At 37.8% G+C, this 12,014-nt stretch overlaps 1 protein-coding gene across 10 annotated transcripts in view; it reads left to right on the forward strand.

The window, feature by feature from the left end:
• Window positions 1-11,990, forward strand: part of LOC147302236 (dedicator of cytokinesis protein 9-like) — a 68,020-nt gene extending 56,030 nt beyond the window's left edge. For 3 of the 10 annotated variants that reach the window (XM_086281532.1, XM_086281533.1, XM_086281531.1), the window contains exons 47-52: window positions 5,804-5,950; window positions 7,594-7,804; window positions 8,184-8,374; window positions 8,474-8,574; window positions 8,747-8,885; window positions 9,514-11,986. In XM_086281532.1, the coding sequence (XP_086137658.1) occupies window positions 5,804-5,950; window positions 7,594-7,804; window positions 8,184-8,374; window positions 8,474-8,574; window positions 8,747-8,885; window positions 9,514-9,648 (924 nt within the window). In that variant the 3' untranslated portion in view covers window positions 9,649-11,986. Of the gene's footprint in view, window positions 1-5,803; window positions 5,951-7,593; window positions 7,805-8,183; window positions 8,375-8,473; window positions 8,575-8,746; window positions 8,886-9,513 lie in introns of all 10 variants that reach the window. The other 7 variants (XM_086281523.1, XM_086281524.1, XM_086281527.1 and 4 more) reach the window with 5 other exon arrangements.
• Window positions 11,991-12,014: the final 24 nt, after the last annotated feature.

Here is a 12,014-nt window from a genome sequence, read left to right on the forward strand (position 1 = left end):
CCGTCTTCTTCTGTTTGTCTACCACCACTATGTCCGGTTGGTTAGCCACCACCATTATGTCCGTCTGTATCTGGAAGTCCCACAGGATCTTAGCTCGGTCATTCTCCACCACCCTTGGGGGCATCTCCCATTTTGACCTCGGGACTTCCAGGTTATACTCGGAACGTCATAACCAAGTGGCCGACATAGTGTACAGGAACATCTGTGCCATGTATGCCTTGCCTGCTAGCATCTTGCACCCTGCTGTTATGTGCTGGATTGTCTCTGGGGCATCTTTACACAGCCTGCACCTGGGGTCTTGCCTGGTGTGATAGACCCCAGCTTCTATGGATCTTGTGCTCAGTGCTTGTTCCTATGCTGCCATGATTAGTGCCTCTGTGCTGTCTTTCAGTCCAGCTTTGTCCAGCCACTGGTAGGATTTCTGGGTATCAGCCACCTCCTCTATCTGCCAGTGGTACATACTGTGCAGGGGCCTGTCCTATGGAACGCCAGGACTGCCATAATGAATTAATTAAATACACCATTAAAGAATTAATTAAATGTGGCAATAATTAATTAAAATTGGAATTAATTAATTAAATAAATAGTTATGATATATGTAATTAATTAATTATTGACATATTTAATTAATTATTTATGTATTTCACATTTTAATTAATTATTTATGTATTTCACATTTTAATTAATTATTGACACATTTAATTAATTATTGACACATTTAATTAATTATTGACACATTTAATTAATTATTTAATGATATATTTATTTATTTCATTTTGGCAGTCCTGACGCCTGGCTCTCATCATGAAATAATTTTATCTGTCAGCCTCACCCATCAAACTCAGGGGGCGGGGTTAACGCTGATCGAGTCAAAACCATTGCTTTGGCCTGGTGGCCATTGTTTCTAGCACACAACAACCGGCATGTGGAAGCTAACAGAACTGAGCTTTGAAAAACCCTGTTTGTGTGTTACCAAATACCGTTTTAATATTTTTTTAGCCGAGAATGTAGTGGTTTAATCTTCATGTGTCTGGTCGGTTTGTCAAGATACAGCCTCTTTGCAAAAGTGTTTCGATGATTTCGGAGATGTCGTCCCAGTCTCACGGCAAAGCGTGGGATAGACCCGCTCGCCTCGCAAGCAATCCCACCGACAAAGCGCAGGCCCCGGTACACAGCTGTAGTAACCCCCGCTGACTTCTTTTACTGAGGTTATATTTATCGGTGTTTTATTTCCTGATGTTCTTATGTGTCCTACGTGTTTCAGTCGCCAATTCTGAATTATAACTAACATTAAAAACATGTTTAAGGAGGAGAGAGAGCAAATAAATCTGTTTAACATCTGATCTTTGGGTTTTTGTTCAGTAATCAGCGTGACCTGTGTATAAACACATAAAAGAGATAACGTTGGTGTTTCCGTCATGTAGTAACTGCTGGCTTTAACTGTACAAAGGTTGTTCGACACTATGAAACACATACAGACTTCATGATGTTCGGCTAATATTTTTATTGTGAATATTAATCATGCTGACCTCGCTCTGTACACCACGCAGCGAGGTCAGCATATCCACGATATCCTCAGCTCCATGAGTTAACACAAAGTTTCCCAGCTGACTATCTAACTGCCAACTATTCCAGAGACGTGAAAATATACAGCATAAAGAAAAGTGTAAGAGACTCAGCAGCAGATTAGAATAACAGTTATACATTTAATAAATCACCAAATGAATCCAAGAAACGAGCAAACCTGTTCCGACAATTTGAGTTTGTATTCCCTCAGCTGCAGACTCGCTGCTGTTTAAATGTTTGAAAAGGAAGATTAGATATAAACAAACGTCAAACATAGACTCAGTCTGCTTTCACATTTGATATGAGGCCAGCACGTATAGTGGCCTCAGCAGGCTATTACTGAAATACACGTGCTATATCATAAACTATGATATAAATAGGGAGGTCCTATTAACATGTTTAGTTTTAAAGGACACCTTCCTGCCTTTAGTCTCATTCATGAGCAGTATTCGTTTTCTTCTAACATCCAGAAGTCTGCACAATGTGTTTCATAGTTTGTAACAAGCCTTTGACAGGTAAACATAACATGACCGAAAAAGCAAAAAAAAAAAAAAAAAAAAAAAAAAAAAAAAAGAGAGAGAGAGAGAGAGAGAGTGTTGACATAAGAAGAGAAAATGCTCTCAATTATGGAGACAGGCAAATGGTTCATTTATGTTTGATGTGTGTTTATTCCTCCCTAAATATCGTCGGTGAAGTTTGCCATGCACGTAGATTTTCCTGCGCATTTTTATACCTCTGCCAACAGAGAGAGAGAAAAAAAATCACATTCTAACAGACAGCTGGTGCTTAGAATACAGTTGAATAACTATTAAAAAACAGATGATATTTAGATGATAGTTCAGTCTAACACATGTGCCAGTGAACCATTAAACGTCTGTGAAACTATGCAGTTATGAAACGTAACTTTAACCTCAGCCAAACCGATTTGCTCAGTTGTAAATAAAACAGCGAAGTAAACGTGACCCGACAGACAGAACCTGAGTGAATGAAGTCCAGCGTTTAACCACTGAGAGCTAAAACTCAGCTGAGGTTTCAAAGCTGTGTGCCGGTGATTGGACATCAGCCGCTGATAAAGCTGGCTCGCCTATAAAGTGCTCTGTAAGGAAACAAGCTCCAGCAGCTCTGCGCTCGGGGAAAACACTATATTTACTTATCTTGTGCAGTTAAACTGTGACTATCACCAGGTAACTAGGCGTGTTTCTTGAATTAGCAGCAGGTGTTAAACAGCTGACAGATGAGGAGGAGGATGCATGCAGGTAAACTGAGGGTCTGCTGAGCTGATCGCTGGTTTCGTGAGAAAAATGTCAGCTCGTTCTTTATGTTACAGAAGCACAGAGACACAAGACCAGGCGGAAAGAGACGATCGTTCGGTGAAAATGAGAATCTGCGAATGCAACATGTGGAACACGGAGAGTGGAATATGTAAACAAACCGGTTAATGTACCCCCTCGGTGCGCTCTGCATGCTAACTGTTAGCAGAGCTAGTGAAATCTCTGAAAACATCTGAGCACTTTTGCAAACATGTTCTATGTTGACAACCTGACCAGACATACGGCGCGACATTCGCGGCTAAAACACTGTTAAAAGTGTAGCTGGTGACAGAAAAACGGCCTGTGATTTGATCTGCATTCTGGGATAACTGGCTGCCCCAAGTCTACACAAGCAATCGATTATCTAGGATCGACCTGTTTTGACTTACTTTGCACGGCAACCAATCAAATGTTAGAGAAGCTGCATGGGCAGCGTTAACCCCGCCCCCTGAGTTTGATGGGTGAGGCTGACAGATAAAATTATTTCATGACGAGAGCCAGGCGCCAGGACTGCCAAAATGAAATAAATAAATATATCATTAAATAATTAATTAAATGTGTCAATAATTAATTAAATGTGTCAATAATTAATTAAACGTGTCAATAATTAATTAAAATGTGAAATACATAAATAATCAATTAAATGTGTCAATAATTAATTAATTAAATGTGTCAATAATTAATTAAAATGTGAAATACATAAATAATTAATTAAATGTGTCAATAATTAATTAATTACATGTGTCATAACTATTTATTTAATTAATTAATTCCAATTTTAATTAATTATTGACACATTTAATTAATTATTTAATGGTGTATTTAATTAATTCATTATGGCAGTCCTGGCGTTCCATACTGTCCTTCCATGATGGTTGTATGTAGGGCTGCTCAATTAATCGAATTTTAATCACGATTACGATCTGGGCTTTCAACGATCATTAAAAATGACTGAGCCGATTATTAGCCCCTCCCTCATGCTTTACTCTCGCGCTGCTCCATGTGGCAAATCAAGCGCACTGCTCTGCATTTCGAACACGCGTCACAACAATTAAGAGGACCCGAGGGAAGCTCGGAAAGCTAAGCAGAAGTTATTTGGAGAGGAGTGGACTGCCGTTGGTTGAAAAGAGAGGTAAAAAAAAAAAAACTTAAGTGGTGTGGAAACATTATGGCTTCGCGGAGTCAGACGTGGATCAAGTAGACACAGTGTGTAAACTTTGCTATGGTGTCGTAGCTGCACCACAGAGCAACACTGCAAAGTTCACATTTTTCATTTATTTCTTATATTGCAAACATTTGCACTGTTATCAGTATTTGCACACTATTTTATATTATTTTTTAAAGTCATTATTCAATACATTGTTATTGTTAAACCTTTAAAGCCGGTCAGAGCAGCATGCTCGTTTTGTGTAACTATTTTTAAATCCCTGTAGAACCTGAACGCTAAGCTAGCACAATAAATTTTTTTCCATATGAAACCAGAGGAGTTGTACTTACTTCTTATGCCATCAGCTTGTCCTCGGTCACGGTTTCCTTCCACATATAGCTTTGCAAAAATTGCATAAAAAGAGCTTGCAGGAACAAAAACATAATATTCCAGAAACACGCTTTGCCGATCCGATCAGCTGTTCTTAACACTTCCCACATTGAAAAAGACGTCAACGTGAACTATCGCAAGTGACGTCGTTTTTGCGGAAAATGTAGTTTTTTACTTGTAGGCCTTAGAACTCGAATTGCACTGCTGGAAATAGTTTATTTTGATGCACATGCACATTCTTTGCAAATTTGCATCATAGGATTGTTTTTTTGTTTTTCCTGCAGTATATAAAAATTGCTGTATCTCCAAAAATAAAACTATGAAGACACTCAAAATAAATTTCCTGTTGTTGTAAACTATTTTTTGCAACTTTTTTGTATTTAAAGTTTTGAGGGATAAACCTCTTAAATTTCTCCAAGTAGAAATATATGTAAAAAAACAAAACAAAAACGATTTTCAATTTTTTTGTAGTTTATTGCACTTTTTTGAAATTAATGTAGTTACTATGGACTTAATGCATACACATTTTTAAAATATGGGCTATAACAGTTGTATTGATGTATAGCAACTTGAAATGCTCCCACAAATGGCACTACAGCATGTAAAAAAATAATATAAGCTCTGGCGGACGAAATAAATATCGTCAAATAATCGTGATCTCAATTTCAGTGAAAATAATCATGATTATCATTTTTGCCATAATCGAGCAGCCCTAGTTGTATGTATGTATGTGTGTGTGTATGTGTGTGTGTGTGTGTGTGTGTGTTTATGCCCGCCCCTCCCAGAGCCTGGTTCTGCTGGAGATTTCTTCCTGTTAAAAGGGAGTTTTTCCTTTCCACTGTCGCCAAAGTGCTTGCTCATAGGGGGTCATATGATTGTTGGGTTTTTCTCTGTATGTATTATTGTAGGATCTACCTTACAATACAAAGCGCCTTGAGGTGAATGTTGTTGTGATTTGGCGCTGTATAAATAAAACTGAATTGAATTGGTGTGGCTCAGGTGGTTGACAGGTCATCTACCAACTGGAAGCTTGGTGGATCAATCTCGGGCCTTGGTTACAATCCTGAGTTTCTCCGAATGTGTCCATTGGCACGTCATTTAGCATGACAATGCTAAACAGTGTTTATGTATACATAAAGGGCTGTATGAATGTTTGTGTCACTGGCTTTGAGTGCTCAATTTACGTATGTCATTGTTAACACCTTTAAACAAATACAGACTGCTTCATACATCTTGTAATTGAAAGAATAAATCCACCATCAAGTCATACAATAAGGAGACAGTGCAATACTAACAATGTGGAGCTTGAAATGAGCACAATAGGTCCACTTTAGTGCACAGATATTTTCTTTAACCATCTTATTTCAGTTTTGATCTTTCCGTTTTGCAGGGGTTCTTTGAGGATGAGGATGGAAAAGAATACATCTACAAGGAGCCAAAGTTCACTCCACTGTCTGAAATTTCCCAGAGGCTCCTGAAGCTATACTCTGACAAATTTGGCCAAGAAAATGTCAAGATTATTCAGGACTCTGGCAAGGTGTGATCACATTCTTGTATGTTTGGATGACAGTATGATAGACCTTAGTAACTGTGCAATAATCTTGAGAAAACGTTATTGTAGGTTTGACGTACACATTGCATTCAGAGAATTCACAATGAATCCGGTTGTTCAGTCTGACGTCACTAGCCGTGTCTGGACCTAAACTCCGCTGCAGGTCCATATATCAAACGATCACTGTGGCATTACTGAGAGTTGAAAAACTGTCTAAAGTCTTTCATCTGTAATAAAATGATCAGCGTTCTGCTCTACCAGGTGTAACAATTGAGTTAAATATCCAGGCATCCATGAAAACGGAATTTATGACATTTAACGGAGTTAGAAGTTAGCAGGGAGTTAGCTTGCTAGCTTCTATCTAAATACAATATAGCATGTCCTGACTGCGGGGTTTGGGAAACAAATTAAAACGTACAGCTCTGTTATCACTTCCAGCATAAATGAAGACAGAAAACTAAAAAGCAGTGACGTTTGTAGGGTTACTGAAGTTGGGCTAGCTGGTATATAATGATGTGCTACGTGACCGCTAGCGACACAGCTATGTTAGCATAATATAAACAAGCTAACCTTTTTTCCACTCGATAAAAGTTAACGTGAGTGTTCTCGGTGGTCACGAACAAATGTAATCGCATGGCAGGATGCTATAAAAGGACCAAACTTCAGCCAGGAGAACAACTGAGATAATCCATCCATAATACGAGGTTAGTCATTCGTATACTGCTGCATGGGCTGGGCTGTAGTTACATCCTAAGGTGTTAAAAACTGAGCTTAAATAAATGATTAGCGGTAATAAAAGCCGAGGGAGGTCAACAGTGATCACTGACTGTTTTAGGAGCTTTTTGAGATCAAATAGAAGAAAATACATAACATTAAACATGTTAACAACACAAAAGCCATATTAAACGCAGACTACTTTAGACCCGGAAGTAGGATTCGTTGCGTCATCACTGAACAACCGGATATATGAAGTCTTTTAAATGTGTTTTTGAATTTTTGGCTTCACATAGGAGACAAACCTCGTTCTCCTGCATGAATACATTTTCACCTATTCATCCACTACAATGTACTTTGTTGCTGTTTATGCTATATCTCCTGGTAACCTAAGCCCCAAAGGCAACCCCCCCTCCCCTCTCCACCACTGTGAATGTTTGTATTGAAAGCCCATAACTATGACAACTGTTGATGAGCCTCAATCTGATTTTGGGTCACATACCACATGCTGAGGGTTACTTTTGAAGTGCTGAAATGACTAGACCCATCTTGCTTAAGAATTATATGAATTCTAAAAAAAATCTCAATTTTTTAAAGTTAACCTTTTGATTTATTTTCAGCTTGCACTAACTTGACTTGTGAATGTTATTTTTTTTGCCAGTATAACCTGTAACCTCAAAAAAAAAAATGAAGTTGTGTAGCTGCCAATACCTTTGTTAAAATGTTAACATGAGAGCATACAAAGCCAGTTGGGAAGAAATCAAATTTAATATATACCTTTTATATGTCAACTGCTATTGGGAAATACCGTTACTGGTTGGTTAACACACTAATTTATTTTCATGTAAGCTTATATAAATATTATGGATTGAACACAAATAAAATATGTTGAAAAACTTCTTCTGCATCCACAGGTGAATCCGAAAGATCTGGACTCAAAGTACGCCTATATCCAGGTAACTCACGTCACGCCCTACCTCGACGAAAAGGAGCTGGAGGACAGGAGGACAGACTTTGAGAAGAGTCACAACATCTGGCGCTTTGTGTTTGAAACACCGTTCACAATGTCAGGCAAAAAGCAGGGCGGGGTGGAAGAGCAATGTAAACGGCGGACTGTTCTCACCAGTATGTCATACAATCATGGAAACTATTTGTAAATGTAGAGTAGATTAACCAAAGTTTAATTATATCTTCCTGATTGTCAGCTGTTATTGTTGATTACAATTGCCTGTGTCTCACTTTAGTGCAAATCACTTAAAAAATTATGTAGATGAATTTAGTTCTGTTTCATTAGTGTACCAGTAAGTTCAGCTCTTACGGTGCCTTATTAATAATTATGCTAACCGATTTGGCTATAGTGGAGACTCCGCTGTGGCCATTTACAGTGTTTAGTATCCTGGTTATCAGCATTACTGTGGAATCTACTGTTTCTGTGTTCAAAGGACATTTTTATGTTGCTGCTAACAACAGATATTTTTTCTCTTCCAATCCTGTGTTCACTCAGCCACCCACTGTTTCCCATACGTAAAGAAGCGTATAGCAGTCATGTACCAACACCAAACCGACCTGAGCCCCATAGAAGTGGCCATAGATGAGATGAGTGCCAAGGTGAATGAGTTGCGACAGCTGTGCTCGGCCTCTGAAGTGGACATGATACGCCTGCAGCTCAAGCTCCAAGGCAGCATCAGTGTTCAGGTAGAGTCAAAATCACAAGGTTATAATCATTTTTACTTTATCAATAATTATTTTATTCCTTTAATCTAGAATTAACAGTCTTTGATTTTGATTTTCCAGGTAAATGCTGGTCCTCTTGCTTATGCCAGAGCCTTCCTAGACAGCAGCAGTGCCAAGAAATATCCAGACAACAAAGTCAAACAGCTCAAAGAGGTCTTTAGGTACTGACAGAAAACCTTCTTCCCACACACTATAACATACCCAATATTACTATGATTACATTGTGCCTTAGTGAGCTTGGCTACAGAGGTTGGATGCTTGTCTTTCTGTATTGCATATTACTATTTTGCGCTTGTTGCTTTGCTTTGAGTTTTTTCATGCCTCTCTTTTCAGGAAGTTTGTGGACGCCTGCGGTCAAGCGCTTAGCGTTAATGAGCGGCTGATTAAAGAAGACCAGCAAGAGTATCATGATGAGATGAAGGCCAACTACAGGAATCTGACGAGGGAGCTGTCGAACATCATGCACGAACAGGTGGAAACACTGAAGAATGATGAATGATCACAGCATGTGATGGCTCTGAGATGTGATGGCTCATAAATACTAAATATTTTATTTATAAAGTTTTGTTCCGTGTGAAGAATCAAGTTGCACCTGGTCTGTCAGATTTTATTTGTATTCACATCTGCATGCTTCATCTACACTTATCTACACATATATTTTGTTATGAGGGTGTTTGTCAATGTGTAATTTTATATTTAATTGCATGACAAAAAGTGCTGTCCTGTGCTGCAGTTCTTTTACTCTAACCTTTACTAACCATGTTTCCTATCTCCTTTATTTATGCTGTCATGAGCAGCTTGGATGGTAATAATGATTGTGTCATTGAATAAAGTAACTATTTACACTGTAAAAGATTTATAGACAGCAACTGACTAACAGCTTCATGGACATAGTATCTACATCCAAATCTGCCTTCCAAAAGATGAAATATAATGCCCTCTTGAATCAGCTTCATGTGTAGCCTGATATTTATGATTGTCCACGGATTAAGGAAAATTTTAAAAGACCATTCCTCACTAATTCCACCCCCCACCCCCTTTTAAACATAAAACAAACCAAACAGTATATTTTAAGCTTTCTAACAGTCCATTTCTTCCAGATAAACCCAGTGGACGATGGTCCAAGGAGCAATCTGTCTGCTTCTATGGGCATCTTCAACACCATCACTGGCACACCAACCAGTGCCAACCTACAGTACATGGCTCGACCACCATATTCTGACAGAGATGTTTGACATCAAAATTGCTGCTCCATCACTACTAATGACTGTTCAAACTACCTGAAGGATCAGCTGAAAACCTTCAAAGAATGTAACACTACCTAAAAACATAATTTGTTGCCGTTTTTTCTCCTATTTTATCTGATTTCAAAATTTTCCAGGTCATAACCTGAAAAATCAATTCAATGTTATTCTGTTTTATTTATATAGCGCCAAATCACTACAAGGTGCTTTATATTGTAAAGCAGAGACCATAAAATAATACAGAGGAAAAACCCAACCCCACTGAGCAAACAGTGGGAAGGAAAAACCTCTGACAAAACCAAGCTCAGGGAGGGGCACCCACCTGCCGCAACCAGTAAAGTGAAGTCACGTGTGCCCCCCATTATTCTTGTTTCCTATGGAGACTCCATTAAATACAGATGGTTTTCAAACCTTTACAACAATTGTAATATCATCATCTGTCTACATTTTCATGTGTTGTTTATTATTTTCTGTGTTCTAAGAGGGTTAAACCACATGTAACTTAACAAGCATGTATTAGTACTTCAGTTTACAACATGGTCTTATCTTGTTCTTCTGTCCAGAGCCCAACCCAAAGGATACTATCATGGGGTTAAAACTACAGACAAGGAAGTTAAGTGTTTTTGCATTTGACTACTTGATCTGTTTTTAACTCTGGGGATCTCATTCACATAGTGTGTTTGTAAAAGAGTGTTTAAGACAGTGAGACATCAGTGCCGCTGTAACCATTCATACATTCCTATGGTGCACAGTATTCTTTCTTCATTTTCCCCCATGTCTAGCTACAGCAGGAGCTTTTTTTGTAAAGTGCAGAAGCATCAGAGTTTATCTTTGATCTTTTCAAAGAATTATTCACTCTATTTTAGGCCATTGGGCATTTATAGAAACTATTTATAAAGCCAGATGAACCAAAATGTTTTAACCTATTTTCTGTAACAACATTATGTGCAATATTTTTTTTTTACAGTTACCAAGTCTATCCCCTCTTGCCAAAGACATGAGAGAAAAAGACAATGCAATGCAAGCCAAGAGTGTAACAATTTGTAAGCTACCCCTTTGTTTCTTTGTCATGACGCTTTTTATTATCTGTGAATTCAAATTTAAGAAGAAACACAAGACTTTTACTAGATTATGATTCATCCATTCATTCATATGTTTAAGACAAATAAATAAAACATGTAATAATAATAATGCCTACTTCCTTGCTTTGCCTTTAATTGTTTTTTTATTGTATGAAAAACAGATCAGTGCTGAAATACCACACTCCTGTATCTGCAGCATATCAAATTTCATCAAAGTTTACAGCTGTTAAGAAAATAATTACCTAAATAATTCCATCTGTATCTGATGTGAGCATGACTTAGCACCAGTGTTGCTGGAACTCTTTTGCTGTCTGATTGCAAAGGTCACATCTGAGATATTTGCCAACAAGATGTTAAGGCTGTCACAACTTGTGATTTGTCCTATCATGACTATTACTGAATAAAGAAGCAAAAAATGCAACAATGGTTCAACTTTATTCTAGACACAAAGATATATATGTATATATATGTGTGTATATATTAGGGGTGCAACGATACACAAAATTCACGGTTCGGTTCGGTTCGGTTCGATACTTTGGTGTCACGGTTCGATATTTTTTCGATAAAAAAATGTTCATGCCTTTTTAATTTGTCATTTATTAAAATTATAAATATCAGGGCTCGCAAAATTTCAAAATTCCTGGTAGCCCTTCGGGCAGGGACTCTTCAGTTTTTTGTAGCCCAAAATAAGTTTAAGTAGCCCGAATAAAAAAGAGAGCAATTTTTTGATTGATGTTTTGTTTCCCGTTTTGTTTCCTCTACAATATTATACATTAAAGTATAATATTGTAACGGAAACAAAACATTAATCAAAAAATTGTTGAAAAACAGATTATAACATTGTATAAAAATTACAATCATCAACTCAAATACTTGGGTCTAATTGAACAGAAATTTCTATGAACTTGTAAGAACTGTGTAGGACATGAATCAGTCCAAGATCGAGGCCGTTTGCTTTTTGAAGTTTGCAAAGACTGCTAAATTTTTGCCAGTGGTAGTTCACTCTTTGCAACATAGTACGCTGTTTTGAACTGATTTTCAGGTTTATTTTTATCAGTTGCAAGGAGAGCTTAACTTCTGTCTCGCTAGCTTGCCCTGCGCTCAGTGAATCTCTGCGTTCGACTACTCCGCCTAGGCTGCACTGTCGAGCACAGATCCACTGAGCGCTCAACACAGACAGCATCGTCAGAAGGAAAGTTGATAAAATAAATTAAAAATTTTGTATTGTTCGATACATATGCGTACCGAACCGATATATATATATATATATATATA

The sequence above is a fragment of the Aulonocara sp. 'chitande type north' Nkhata Bay genome, linkage group LG23 (genome assembly GCF_057382095.1).
Source record: "Aulonocara sp. 'chitande type north' Nkhata Bay isolate Kocher_YH1m ecotype deep benthic linkage group LG23, A_spYH_male_GT1.1, whole genome shotgun sequence".
Lineage (NCBI taxonomy): Eukaryota > Metazoa > Chordata > Actinopteri > Cichliformes > Cichlidae > Aulonocara > Aulonocara sp. 'chitande type north' Nkhata Bay.